Here is a 16,199-nt window from a genome sequence, read left to right as displayed (position 1 = left end):
CCCCTCTCCCATCAAAAATGTTCTCAAAATACATGTTCTCTCTAAATAAAAGTACCACTTACTTTGTATGATTTTGTTTAGGTAATTTTAATTTAAATATGAAAGATTATATGTTTCACAGTTTCTTAAAAAAAAAGTTGTACAGTTCAGAAGGTAAAATTAACATTCAAATCTACACATCTTCAATACAGTTTGTACTGATTCAACGTAGGATTGAGTTTTAACTTTGAAGCATGATTAGGGAAGGAAAACCAATCGAAGTCTTACAGGCCATATCCAAAGCTACACTGAAATTGTTCTCACCTTGAATGGTTCTCTTGAAGAAGGCCTTGCACGCTTCGCACGAAGCCACGCCATAGTGGAAGCCAGACGCTACATCACCGCACACCAGGCATAGCCTCCTTGGCAGATCATCTTTCATGCTCTCCTGAAAACATGGAATGCAATGAAGGAGAACAAGACCACAAATGGAAGTGAGACGGCAAACTACATGATGCCCCATACAAATCTTCCAACACATCCAAGTAACAAAAAAACAACTGCTTGTATTTTGCAGGCCGAAAATTTGTGTGCACAAATACAATTGTATGTACAATATTTTGGAGATTGCTGGCCATAAATTTAATGGGTGGCAGGGGATGCTAACACAAGCATTTATAGTGAAGGAACATACATATATCTTTAAACGCAACCCTGAAAAATTACAGGCACAAGCAGTAGGGCACAAATTTAAACTTTGTGAACATCTAGGCATCACTCCAGAGGCTGAGAGGACATGCAAACACAGCACAGAGTGACGTGGGTTGCAGGTTGTACGGTAAAAGTGTGGCTTAAATAGTGACAAGCACGTCTTCACCTTCACAACAGATCTTCAGTATGTTTTCATACACCCTCGCAAGCCACCGTTATGCTTCTTCGCATTACACAACTGTATCAACCAGAATGATGTAATGCCATAGGAAAATGTCCCGAAGTTTTAGGTACACCGAGAACTCACCCCCATGCATCACCCATTGTCCAGGAAAGGTTGTTGTTGAGAAACTATCGCACAGTTTGTGTTGAGTGGTCGGGACACAATCGTGCAGAAACTACATGTTTCTCATAGCAGTGGTAAATCATCTAACATCACTGCAGGATGTGTTGAAGAAAGTGTATGTAGGCATTAAGCCTAAAGCCAAACATGTAAACAACGTATCGCAACCACCATCCACTGTGCTGTACACCAGACTGCTGATGGACAGTTCGTATCGCACACACTAAGTGTCTGCACCCCGCTTCACCTACCAGTTTCCTGCAGAGTGGCAGAACGTGCTGTGATAGCTCAGCCAATAGAGTACAGCCTACGTGCACACAATATTCTCATTTGTGTTGCCCTGGTTTAGGCCTGTAACTTACTAGGGTTGCATTTCCGGACATATGTTCCTCGATAAAAAATGTTTTTGTTAGCATTTCCTGCCACCCATTAAACTAATGTTCGGTGATTTCTGTACTACCTATATGTATTTGTATTAACACTGCAGTGATGTTAGTAAAACGGTTTTGTTGTTAGTGCTAACTCGAGCAGTGTGAAGAACAAGTATACAATTTAGAAAGATTTTCCAAGCACTGCACTAAAAAAAATTTTTAAATCCCAACCTTGAATATTACTTGAAAATTACCTTACCAAATGTATTTTTGATAAAATTTTAAAAACACTTCAATTTATCACATAAATAAACATTTGCTGAAGTTTTTTGTCGGGACATATACCATTTGTATATTTAATGATATGTACATGAAAATAATAAATTAACTGTTAAAAAAGAGTACGGTAAGTTCTACCACAAAAAAAAAGAGTTAGCCTTCAAATACCAACAAAATAAAATAAAATAATCACATATCATCTGAAAAAATTAGTAACAACCTCCTATCTCTTGTCATATTTTTTTAAAAGTAAAGAAAATAAAAACTCAATAATAAGAAGCAAATTCTAACCGAATCCAAATAGACCTGATAAACCAAATAAACCTGATGAGACAGTTAACCACAATATTTTGTTATTGACAACTTCTAGCACATTCCTGTTAGTTACCATTTCTGAAGAAGCTGAGGCCATCTTTTCTTAAAACAAATATAAAGTTGCTGTTTTTGGGTTTGATGCGTTACCAGGGTGAGAATCTCTGCTGTATATGAGACTGATTTCACTTGATGCCAACTCTGTGCCAGTAGTGTTATCAAACAAAATGGTGTACTGTAATCAATTACAAAGACTCCGTGACACACTCCGCTTCCAAAACATGATCAAACTCACATCCCAACAGCGTCAAAAAGTATCGGAGCCACTCCGCTGCTTCTGCTTGATCTGCATTTACATTCGCTGACATCTCAAACTAATATAGTACAGAAAATAATTGCATGAAAATATTGATCTAAAACTTCAGCGGAGACCACAATTAAAGCAATTTTCTCGTTGTGCATCGGAACAGATACACATAATGGGTTCTAGAAAATGAAATGCTGAAGATTCTACGAATCAAATAAAACAAATGGTGAAGAAACTACTTTCCTATTTCTGTGTTTCCACCAACTCTCAATAAAATTATCAGAAACAAATGAAATAAAAAAGAAATATTTTAACCGTTACTCACTGCAGAGCCAAACCTCACTCCACTTTAGATAGTTGACTCTCGCAGCACCAAATGTCGCATCACCACCGACATCGGGGGGCGAACCACAACCTTCACACTGAACACTCACTTAGGAGGAAACCTCACGAACAACGCTGCACACCGCACACAACACTGTTTCCCTCACACTAGCAATGGCTGTACCTAGACAAGAAGAGGTGACCCCAGCAGTCAGGAGCTACGCGCTCATGTCGGACCAAGCACCTCCCGACGTGTCTGCGTTTTGGTCCTGCCGCGCCCAGCGTCTGTTCTCTTGTTCCCCTTCGCCCCTCACGTGAGACTGTCATTATTACATCATACTGTTGCGCTGTCCCCACATCCAACTTGCAAAGCATCATGCATGATGTCCCACGACATACATAACACAGCAGTTCGTTCAACCGCATAACATTTTCTTTTGTTGGCCCCGCCCGCCTCCATTCAAACTATCTACGTGTAAAAAAAAAAAAAAAGAGTTTTTTTTTTCTTTCTCCTGCTGTGGCCACATCCATTAATATTATACCGACAAAAATACAAAACAAAAAAAATTTCAATTCATTCAAACCAAAAAAAAAAATTATTGTTGTCTAGAAATAAACCCAGTGACAAAACCAATATTATAATTCTTTCATTTGAATACACAACCAGAAACTTTTTAATGTAATTTCACAATTATATTAGTGAGACTAATGTTTCCAAAATGAACCAAACAATTTTCTGTCAATGCATTATATGCAAAGGGTACTTACTGAACTTTAGAGTGGAATGTAAGTGTGTGCAAAATACACAACTTTTATCAAAGTTATATTTACTTATGGGTAACCTAGCATTCAATAAACTTCTAAAAATAGCATGTGATACATTTTAAATAAACGTATTAAAAATTATTACATACTTTTTAAGTATTTGTAATCCATGAGTTATAATAATATGGAATTTTAAGCACTCCCGAAAACCCCTTAAAATCATACTAACCCATAAAAATATTAACATAGTTTTTCCTCCCACGTAGCAAAAGCTCCTGACAACTAAATCATACAGGCTATAACCATACAGCTCAGCTTATTCAACGCTACTACAATTACAGTTCAGGAAAACTTTCTGATAATAACAAATGTATTTTAAAGGAATTTATAGAAACTTTATAACCAAAAACAACCCAGTTAGGAGTTATATACAATTTCCTCAACGTTAAAAATAGTTTCCTCCATTCCAAAACTATACCCACTTCATATTTGTTCCAGTAAAAACCACACAAAAGCAAGGTTCCCACAATATAAATTTAGATAATTTCATTGGTTTCCCAGTCAAACCAAACCTTTTTCTATGTCTTATCCATCAAATTTGCATGATAACATAAATATATAAATACAAAAACCTCATTGAAGCACATTTTGACCATATATAAAATGTTGAATCTACCATAAAATCTTTTCCGACACAACATACAATTTGCAGTGTCACCATTTCCATCAATGTCGAGCAACCAACGTTGTTAGTCTTTAATGTCAAACCACTATACTTCAACAAACTTTAAAACAATACATTATTGAATGTGATCATGTGAACGACAATTTATCTTGCTTCATATCATTAAATCAATACACAGTTCCTTAATTAATGATGAAAACAGATGGCTTTTCTACTGCACATGAATTTGTGATTAAAATTCTGTCTGGTTTTAAGACATCAAAGGAACACACTATCATAAAAAATTATTTATGCAGATTGGTAACTCAAATTTTTAATTTCCTTGTGTTTTCTAGGTTTTTAAATCATATTTTAAATTCCATGAGTGTTCCCTGTTTTCCTGAATTTTACTGTCTAGGGGAACAGTGAAGCGAAACCTTGTCACTGAAAGGATTAACAACTGAATACAGTTTAACGATAGATACAAGATACATACAAGATAGATACAAGATACATACAAGATAGATACAAGATAGATACAAGATTTTATGGTTTTATTTTTAGGTCGATTTAATTTTTAAACAGCATATTTCTGTGTTCTTGTTTTTAATTTTTATGAAATATTTTTACTATAAAAAAAAGTGTTTTGAAATCGATAGCATAGAACAGAACAAATATGATACTTAAATCTTCCACGATACTAATTTCTACAAAATCGGTGTCATTTAAATGATATGAGATGTATTTTTTCAATATAATGATTTGTAATAAGCATGTCTAACTTTTCGGAACAAATAAATTAAATCTGTAAAGTATTTCTGTGTTTGAAAAATTTTCTAAGATTGTGCTATCTAATAACAATTGCAAGATTTAAAAAAAAAACTTTCAATCTCTTATATTAAATTGTGCTACAAATGTCATGCTAAATAATTAACTTTCATTCAATTTGATATTCAAAAGATTATTTATTTGGCATTTGAGTGGGGTTTGATTGCAACACTGATTAATTTAATGATTTTAATTCAATTTTGTTGCTTTGTGGTGTATGTGGTGCGCTGACATGCTTTTTAAGTTTTATTTCGGTTTTATCACTACCCACCAAATCTTGTCCCTAATTATAGCTTCATATCTCGACATCCGGGGAATTACAAGTGATGAGTATGAAGCATTTATGGAATGAGCAATTGGGAGAACTTGAGTTGCAATGTCCGACATGTTTCCAACAAATAATAAAGCCAGGTTTGACCCCACTGGGAATCCGACCCAGATCACCTAGGCGAGAGGTCAATAATTTGACCATGCAGCTATCGTGAACCCAACAGCAGAAAATTGTATTTTCTTATTTTATTCAAGACAGTTTCCCAAGATTCTCTGCTTAATGAAAAAATGGGTGCGTGTACTTAGGTACGCGTGTGAGATGTTATACTTCTTTGGCATCATTAAAAAATAGTTTTTAATTGCAAGCAAATAATTCTCCATTGTAGCGTTACTCTCCATGGTAGCGTTAAACGTTTAAAGCAAGCTTGTTGGAAGTCGCATTAGAAGTATAACTTCAATAAAAACTACTTGATTCGAAGGGGGAAAAAAAAGAAGCATGTAAACATTTTTTTAAATACACAACAGGCATTACAGTAATAAGAAATTATATAACAAAAAAAAAACTTTGTGCAACCAAGCAACTCTAAAGATGACACACTTATTTTATCGCAAAAAGCATGTAGTTAAGTTCAAAAAGTAGAATCTACGGAATTGACGTAAAATTAAGTATTACTTGCAGACAGTGCAATGATAAAATGTAACTCTTAACTAATGCTGAAAGGCTTGTAAGTAATGTTTGCAATACACATGCTGTATTTATGAAAACCCTCATTTTTTACCAAATGGATAAAGCAATATTGACAGTAGACTTTATAAACTCCAACAAAGTTCACATCACTGTTACAAATGCAATTTAAACAACAAATTAAATTGGTGACCAAATACCTTTAGATGTTTCGTAAAAAAATAAAATTAAAAAACTTATTTTTCAGAAAAGTTGCCACACAAAAATTAAGTATGATTAATAAAATTCTTATTTCTGTATTTAATGGCTTATTCGCATATTATTAATATCCTGGAAAAGTTCACTTTTTATATTTTAGTCAGTTAGTTAATTATTTACTTTAATACTCCTTGCGCAATAATATGTGTAACTGTGAAGGTTTGCTACATAAGAGTTCAAAAGTTTTGCATTTCAAAGAACTAAAAACAAACTTACGCAGCAAGTAAAATGGAATTCACAGATATGACACAAAATTTAATGCAGCCAATCCTGGCCTTATATAAACCGTGTGCCATAATCAGTTGAGTAATCAATGATATGCAGCATTTGAGATGGCCGAACACAGATTGTTTGGAGGAAATTTGTCTCTTTGCGGTTGTAAAGAGTTAAGATTACAAATTCAAATGGCTGAACTCAATAACATTTGACCGCTATTCAACCTTCGAGTCGCATTATTCCGACTGCTAAACCACAGCAGCCAAACACACATGCACTCTCTCTCTCTCTCTCTCTCTCTCTCTCTCTCTCTCCCTCTCTCTCTATCCTCTCTCTTCCACACACACATACCAACCAACACACACAAACTAAAATCGGTTTTGTACTGTCTCAATGGTTATCTACACCACCTCTTACGCGAAAAGAAATTGTTTGATATTTATCACACTTCCTGGCATTTCTTACAATTACAAGATAAAAAAAACATAACTGATACACCCTATTATATAACATGGTAATTTTAGTTGTTTACACGGATTACCTACATATTGGAAAGTCAGAGGAAATCAAGGAAAAGTTAGGGAAGTTGTTCAGGGAAAGTCAGGTAATTTACTTTAAATCCTCGAAAAGTCATGGAAATTTTTCAGGGCTAGTAATTTGTGGGGTAAGCCATCACACAGACTGTGAAAAAAAAAAAATTTTTTTTTTAGATGGTGTTTTTATGCACAGTCAAACACATCATACAAATGTGTATGCAAGATTCTGTTTGAACTAGGCCAGCTATGGGTATGGTGAAGGCTGGATTATATTTCTTTCAGAAAGTTTCAAAATAGGCAAATTATTATTATCAATTATTACTAACAAATAATTAGTGAGGGATTTTTTAAATTATGGTCATGGGAAAGGCAAATTTTATTAGATTTTTTTTTCTTACACCCTATTACAGAACAATTGACCACAAGTAATACATTATAAATGGAACTGATACACCATAATCTTCAGTCATTAAAGCAAGAGAGATTATGGTAAAACAACCTCCCCCAATATCTGAATTTAAAAAGATTACATTATCACTAAACTAACATTATAATCTGGTTATTAAAGCTTTGTCCCAAAATTTCATATACAAAATAATAATATTAACATTAAAGTAACACTAAAGAATATTGAACAGTTCATGTGAGCAACAAGTGAATAACAAGCCTTGAGGCTGGTAGTACCACCATTTTGAATTTATTGATTTTCATTAGTTAAGACCACTTCATTTTGAGTTCAGTTTTTGAAAACATGTCTCAGTAGTGACTTTGGCTTAAGTTACACATTAAATATTTTCTGATTCTGAGACTCGGTATGCTTTATGTTATTAGTGTGGCTGTAATTCTTGCAAGGAACCAATTATTTTAAACACAAGAATTTTTAGGTGAAAATAATTGAAACCACCAATTACAATCAATTTCACATAATCTACTGATATACATGATCATCCAAAAAAAAAAAAAAATAACGAAAAAAAGTAGTATAGGCCTTCTTTACAATTAGCTAAAAACAAATGCATAACACACCATGGTTATCATTTATCGCTCTTTCTCTTAAGCATGTACCAGCACTGCTGCTTACAACAATTTCAATGTTTTAATCAAAGATATAGGCCAATTTTAAACATTGGCTACTAATAATTTATAAATGTAACTTTGGTACCCATCGGTCCTCCAAGGCTGTGATCCCTAACGCATTGTGCTCAGGGTCGTGGAGTCAATCCCAGCATCCTGGTCCAGCATCAATTAATGAACACTGAGTCGATGCCTCTTCTACAATCTGAGCTTCTGTCCTTATGTAATAGTGTAACTTAACACCAAAACAAACAAAATCAAGGTAACTGTTCAGCACAAGTTAAATTAACACAGGCTTATTTTTCTAACTAATAATTCACAACTTCAGTTTATAATCATCCCTGCTAATCTTATAAGAGTTGTGAGCCTCAAGCATTAAATTAAATAACTATTTTAATGCTTCTGGAATTTACTTGATGGAAAATATTGATATCACACAAAGTCACAAAAATAATATTGGTAACCTCTGGATAAAAGTAATAATAACAATAGTACAATTTAAAACAAAAATTGAGAAACAATGAGAACATCAATTAGAGGTAGCGGACAAACTGTAACGTAACTAAACAATAAAGAAGTAACAATAAATAATAACTAGCAGAACCCAGCAGACGTTGTCCTGCCAATGTTTATTTATTTATCTCTATATAATATCTAAAATGGTCGGAGTTTGTTAATGGGCAAAATCCAATTAAAGGGGTAGAAATGGGGCAGGTTTTCTAAAAAAAAAAAAAGAAAAATTTTTATAACTCCCATAATATAACGAATATTGCTTCCATTTGAACGTATTATAACTCGTGGACATAATACCAAAAATGTTTGTCTAAATATACTTTTGATACGACCAACCATAACTGCAAGGGGTGGAAAAAACAAGGGTTGGAGGACAAAATAATTTCTAACTGCCTTAGTATGTACACAAACGAATCTGTTCAAATTCTTTGTAAATCTAATAATTTTTATCTAGAATTTTTGTCTGAAACAATTTTTGATAATACAGAACATTTGATGCAAGGGGTTGAAAAAAACAAGGGTAATATTTAAAAAAATTCATAAATTTTGTACCATATACACTATTAGATGCGTCGTTATTTATTGTGAAACCTTAAAATATTATTTACAACTTTTGGCCAAAATAATTTCTTAGATGCCCTACCATCACTCAAATGGGTGTAAAATAACAGGGGTTGAAAGACAAAAAAATTAATAATTCTCTTAGTAAGTACTCTACCAAATCCATTCAAACTGTTTGTAAATCTTTTAACTACTATCTCAAACTTTTGTCTTAAAATTTATTAATACAACCAACCATTACTTAAAGGTCAAAAAAATTCCTAACTCCCTTATTAGGTAACCTGTAATCTATAAAAATTAAATGTAAATTTTCTAAAAATTATCTAAAACTTAGGTCTGAATATTTTTTGATAATATGAACTATTACTGCACAGGGTTGAAAAAAACAGGGGTTGGAATAAAAAAATACACTTCCTTACTATCAAATTTATTCAAATATACTTCAAACCATATTAATATTATCTTAATCCTTGGTCCAAATACGACTACATATACGACTACATATAAGTGTAAGGGATGAAAAAAAGTGTTAGTCAAAAAAATTCAATACTACCTTTTTAGGCATAATAAGCTTTTAAATGCTGGATGCATTGAGATTAAAAAATTCAAAACATTTTTGCTGCTTGGAATATGAGAAAATGTTTTATAGATAAATTATCATTATTGGACAGCATATGGTATGTCATTAACATTTAAGTTTTTTAATTGTTACAGAAGTTAATGGAAGTTTCCAGAATAATTCCAGAAGAAATCGGTACTTCAAAATCTGCCAACATCTGTACGCTGTGCCAAAAGGTATTTTTTTTTATTCGAAAGCATCATTTGCTTTTATAGTGTGAAAGGTTGGTTTAGTAAGTAAAGCATGGTTTATGTGTGATAAAACAAAACCTTCTAAACACAATAAGCCTGTGTTGTGTATTGTCGTCGTAGTTTGAGTGAGTAAATATTGTTAGTAGGTTGGCGGGCCTGTTGTGATGAGCCGGGCAGTTGGTTATGGACAAGAACTGGCGGGAACCAGAGTAAGGCAGATAAAGTGAATGATGTGCAATTGGTAGTAATGTACACGAGAGAAGGTGAAATATAAAAGTCTGCATCCTTAAAAGTTTTCGTAAGACTTCACCTCAAATACAAAAGGGCGAAATGTGACCAAAATGCAGTTGGCTGATGCCTACATTGTGTTTTTGCTTCTTTATAAATGGGTATTTGAAACTGTTATTATTTAACTTCTTGTATCTTTTGTTACTTAGCTTCAACTGTTTATTGCATAATTTATAAACTTGGTCTTAAGGAAAAGGGAGAAGGGGAAATTAAGACACAAATGTCAAAAAGGTAAAGAATTGTTTGAAGATAAGCACTTAAGTAAATAAATTTTAACGACTATGTATAATATGATATATAAACAATTACCATGAATAAAGACTAAGTCCTGAACTTGCAAAATAATCACAAACTTTCTTTGAACTCTCCTAAAAACCTAAAATCTTGGATTTGCCCCTCTTTCCTATAACACCACAGAACATAAACAGCAAGATTTTGGATGCTAGCCTCTAACTCTGGGTGGCAGTCTCGAAGCAGAGACTTTCTGCCACCTGCCATCATTACTTCCACCTATGCCCCTGGCAAGGCATCTTTCGTGCTGTGTGGATGCCCATGGGGGAGAAACTCCAATAATTACAGACTGAGATCTAGTTTTTTGAAATAGTTTTGAGCCCATTTGCTAAATAGTAGCTTTCATAGCTGCATTGATTGTGAGAAATAATGCATAATATAATATCAGATAAACAAACCAGTGAAAATTAATTCATTTTATTTTGGCAGCCACATATCTTGTGGTGTGGCATACCAAAAACATTTGAATTTCCTACCCATTTATATATAACATATTACAAAACATCATCAAGTGTTTTTTACAAAGTTTAAATCTCTTTTACTTAGCAATCAGTCATCTTTTAGTTAAATTAATATTATATCTTAAATTTTGGATTTTAACCTGAAGCCCACGTTATTTTTTTTTTGCTAGTAATAATGGGCCCACCCAACAGATAGCGTCACATGTCGCGCAAAACATGCGTTTCCGTTTAAACTGTAAGTCTCACATCCATATCTCCCTCCTTGTTCTATGGGGGTGCTGTCAGGGGACCAAATTATGCATCTCCCCATCAGACAGGGCACGTGCGAAGGCAGGAGCCCACTGCAACACTGCCCCGTGCCTCATCTGGACATCCCTCCACCCGCACTGCTGCATCCTGATCACTGGGTGCCTTGGCGTAGTCTTCCAGCCGCAGCACCAGGGCCAGCAGTAACACTTGCAAGGAGAAAGGCCCGCTCGCATGTGTGTTCAGTTTTCCCATGGTCGCCACAGATTCAATGCGCCCCCAGGCTCCCTGCTAGGTTAGCTCTCGGGTGAGCCTCCTCCACAACACAAGCTGCTAACACCCCTGCTACTGGAGAAACTATCCTTCGTAATTTTTTTTTGTTCACTTTCAACACTATCCCCTCCCTCAAACTATGAACTTGTTCTCCAAACAGTTTTCTGGCCCAAATCAATAGAAAATTTTGTTAATCTGGTAGTTGTCCAAAATTATGACTAAAAAAATTAATGTACAAATTATATACCTAACTAACATGCGGCACACCTTCCCATTTACGTTTCATACAATTGTTTCAATTTTTTAAGAAAAGGTTTTAAGGTATAAAAAGCTCATCTATGGTTAGTAAGGCAGTAAGGAAAAGTAAAAATATATATATATAAAACTACAACTATATTGTTATGGCAATTATAATTTTATAACCAATAAATTCTAGATTTTCTAGACACATAATAATATCTTGCACCAAGATAGAGAATCCATAAAAGTTTACCTGAAGTCTGTTGTTAAACATGCAACTCCACGTTCAATAAAGTCTACATGCAACTCTTTATGCAGTAATCGGATGATGCAGTTCCTCGAAGTAACTCACTCGCGAACCCAGTGTACACGAACCCGCCGACCCAACACCACACCAGTTCACTCTCTCCCTCTGAAGAGACTCACTTGCTCAGCATGCAGCTCTTCTTGGGACGAACTGTCGGGGTTGAAAATTTATAGTGCCTTAAATAGTCTTGGGTGGCACATCTATAAATTATAAAAGTTGTTCACAGTCACTTGCATTTTGCCGAACTGGCTTTACCAACCTCACACCTTCAAGAAAATTCTCTTTTACAGATGACGCTACGTTGTGTCGCGAAGACAAATCTATAAGCATCTTAAAATTGTGACGAAGTGATCTTCAGGAGTCATCCACTGGCCCCAAGTGTCGATCAACCCTGATGATGATCACCAGCTGGTGGCATCTGTGTGGGAAAACATTGCTTCACGAATCATTTGTTACCTCAGCTTCGAAAAACTTACTGATCAAGCAATTCCATAAACTAAGATTTCACAAAGAACAATGACTGATACTCATAGGTACAGAAATTTTACTAGATGCAATTGAATACTAAAACTGTACTTTTACTATTTCACATAAACGCCACACACATTGAAGCACTTGTCTTGACTTTAAGTTCTGAATTACCTTCTTCAAAAAAATCAACTGCCTGAGAATGGAGCCATCTGTATAATTATCGCGAAGTGCAGTGCCGTCGTTGCAGCGGTGTGATGCAAGCCACTGTTTCATGTGCATGTAAAGTTGGTAATCACTCGAGCCAAATCTGGGCTACGGAGAAGATGATCAAAAGCATCCCAACGGAACTGCTGAACAAGTTCTTGGCCGCGTCTAGCACTACCAGACGTCAACATGCCCCAACGCTGTTTTAGATAACTCGTTTTGAGTTTTCACATTTGGCGGGACTTTCTATGACAAAGTTCATTTTCAACTGATGTAGCGAACAAATCAACTGAAACAATCTTCTAATTCCACTCTTCAGTACCTTCTAAACATCTGCTCACAGCTTCAAGAATGATGTTGCTAATTCCACCAATTTTTTAAACATGTGAAAGGTTTTTTTCCGAATCGCCTACATTATTTTTATATTACCAGTACGTGTTACAGCAAACAAGAAAAACCCCTACACCAACGTCAAGTCATCCACATTCACACACGAGAATTCACATTCTACACCCATGATAAGTTTTTGAGAATGTAATGGCTAACATGAAAACTGAAATGAGATGTGGCCTGGAGGAAATTACAAATTAAATGAAAAGCAGCCAAGGGTGTGAAGAATGCAATGATGGCTAGAATTCATTACATAAAAAGGAGCCGAAGATGAAGAGGGGTCAGGAAGATGTGAGGAGGAATGAACACGTGACTACTGAAGAAGAAAATAAAGCAAAAATATGGATGTAACTACGTTGCAAGGGGAAGTGCGCGGGGAGATATAAGCACCTCCGAGTGTCCCATGATGGAGTCGCCGATGGACTGCGTCGTGGAGGAACAGTACTGCCGGTCGGGGCTGCCCGGCGAGCGCGACTGGGACACTTCGTACCGCCTGTCGTCCGGGGCCTCGCAGTACTCCATCTGCAAGCACACAAGCCAGCCGAGTCAGCAGTGCAGCCACAGTACACGCGCAGAGCCGAGCCCAGGAGGTGCAATCTGGCAACAGAAAAGGCAACATGCAGGAACGTGCCGGCTTCGAATGCGTCACTTCACTTTCGTCCGCCGATGCACTATGACAAGACCCTAAAACCTACAACTAAGCACTCGAAAGTACACATAACAGAGGGCATTACTTATTCCTCATTCTTATCTCCCTTGAGGAAACTCTTCTTTCAACGCTCCTACCAAACACTTCGTCAGAATACCAGGAAATGAACTCCAAAACATTTAACCTCCTCCCCATCTTTTCAAATATAAGATGTTTCTGGCACATCCATTGAAATTCTGCATGTACCTACACTACGCTAGAAATTCGTGCGGTGCATGTTTATTCGAATGATGACTATTTTTTCCGTAATGGTGGTTCAACCACGAAGTGCAATAAAATTGTCTACATAAATTTTAGAATTTAGTGGAAAGTTGTACATAGTGTTTATTTAAAATTGAAGGCAAACTGTTTTAATGCAGTAGTGGTTTCAAGTATTAACTTTGTATACATGTATTAATACGATCTTTTTTTTTTCATGTTTACTCAAAAATTATCCATAAACTTTAGCTTTTCGGCCAACGTTACAACAAATTCGATACATTCGACAGGCACGTGAGGCACTTCATTTAATCCTGGAAAAAAAAAAAACACAACAAAAACACAGAAGCCAAATAGTAAAAAAAAAAAAAAACATTTTCTTAGTATACGTAAAAACTGTAAAAGTATTTTCTGGCAAGTCACTATGTACAATTCTACTATAACTAACTATCATAAATCATCAGCAGAGACCCGGAAATTTTTCGGATTAAAAATTGAAAGTCGTCTGTTAACTAACCCACATATGTATTTCCATTTGCTGAATTTAATTTTGTGAAACAGTGTTTTTTTGAGATTAAATGTTTTTATATGCCTATTTAAACAATCCCTGGAAATTACTGGCTCATTAAGAGGGACGTTTGAAAATAACTTTATAAGTCTACAATTTTGTGCAATAAGCCTCGTTTGACACATGCCTATAAAACCATCTTTATAAATACGTACATAACTTTCTTTATTGGTTATAATACTAGAACATATTAGAAAATATAAGTTTCAGAAATTATCCTATTAAAATTTATAAAATGTTGCAAAAGTAGTGTATAATACCTTATTCTGGCGCAATGTATTTCTTATAGGACTATGGCTTGGTGGCTTACTCAGTTGTGGCTTACCAATTGTGAGGACTCGATCATGTTCGAGCGTGTCCGTCGCTCGTGGATTATAATGACCATTTTTGAAGACGTCACATCGCCCTCGTGGATGCCACAATTTTTTAAAATCTGTAATTATTTAGCTATAAATTCGGAGAAAATTCCAAAAATCCCCAAAATCTTTGCTCATTAAAAGCATTTATTGATTCGCTTGATTTCTGTCCTTGATTCGATCCTTCACTGATACAAAAAAAAAAGTCAATTTCAGGTAAAAATATATATATTGAATAAAATAATCCTAAAAACCGCTTAAATTCCTCAACCACCAGCCATCAATAAGCTATCAATGCCATCTTGGAAATTGTTAATTATTAACCTAGAAATTTGGGAAGTATTCCAAAAATCATTTAAAAAAATAGTTTGTTAAATTATTGAGTCGATCGATATCCGTCCTTGTTTGATCCTTGCTCGATGGAAAAAGAAGGATAACTTAATCAAAATTACTTTAAAAAAAAGTGACAGGTTCGAGAAATAAAACAACAATATTAAATAAAAATGTATTATGTAATTTCCACGAAAACAAAAATAAAACAAGCAAATTACTAGCATTTCTCGATTTCTGCAACCTTCTTAGAAGGAAAAGCAATTCCTTCACATGCCTTGACATGTGTTTTTCAGGGCAGATCTACATGACACACAGTTAACCAGGCACATCTAATTAGTGGCCAGTCACATCCAGTTGGTTCTAAAGGAACGTCAGATAGGTTTGATAGACACACCAGTCGGTTGGTCAGGCAAACACGTCAAGTGGGTGGCAAGCAGGTCTCTAAACACATGTCCTGATGGCCAGATGCATCCAGTTGGTAGCTAGGGATATCTATTCAGTAGCCAGGCACCGTAATCGGCGGTCAAGTACATTCAGTTTATATGGCCTTCATGTCCAGTTATCAGCTAGGCATGTCCAGTCAGTGACCAGGCACGACCATATCCTACAAAGTTAATTTTTCGTGTAAATGTACGCCATTTTCGTTAAATGTATGTAGTCAAGTCAGTAACATCGTATCCTACTGTTTAGATCGTATCCTACCATTGAGATCGTATCCTACCGTTGAGATCGTATCCTACCGTTGAGATCGTATCCCTCTGACGAAATCGTAACCCTCTGATGAAATCGTATCCCTCTGATGAAATCGTATCCCTCTGATGAAATCGTATCCCTCTGATGAAATCGTATCCCTATGATGAAATCGTATCCCTCTGATGAAATCGTATCCCTCTGATGAAATCTTATCACTGTGATAAGATCGTATTTTACAAAGTTAAATTTTTGTCCAAATATAAGTAATTTTTGTTAAACGTGCTTCTTTTTTTTACGAATGTGCACCGATGTCTGTAGCCAGGAAATGACTGACCTCGTGGTTCAGAGATGCTTGGTCTATAAGC

The 16,199-nt window shown here is 35.3% G+C and overlaps 1 protein-coding gene across 4 annotated transcripts in view; it reads right to left on the bottom strand.

The window, feature by feature from the left end:
• The window catches only part of LOC134535845 (steroid hormone receptor ERR1), a 380,509-nt gene that overhangs the window by 42,729 nt on the left and 321,581 nt on the right, over window positions 1–16,199 (bottom strand). For all 4 annotated transcript variants that reach the window (XM_063375177.1, XM_063375178.1, XM_063375175.1 and 1 more), the window contains 2 exons: window positions 13,368–13,499; window positions 304–427 (listed from right to left, as the gene is read on the bottom strand). In XM_063375177.1, the coding sequence (XP_063231247.1) occupies window positions 304–427; window positions 13,368–13,499 (256 nt within the window). The remainder of the gene's footprint in view (window positions 1–303; window positions 428–13,367; window positions 13,500–16,199) is intronic.

This window comes from Bacillus rossius, chromosome 10, assembly GCF_032445375.1.
Source record: "Bacillus rossius redtenbacheri isolate Brsri chromosome 10, Brsri_v3, whole genome shotgun sequence".
Taxonomy (NCBI): Eukaryota; Metazoa; Arthropoda; class Insecta; order Phasmatodea; family Bacillidae; genus Bacillus; species Bacillus rossius.
This window is presented reverse-complemented; position numbering and strand designations above follow the sequence as displayed.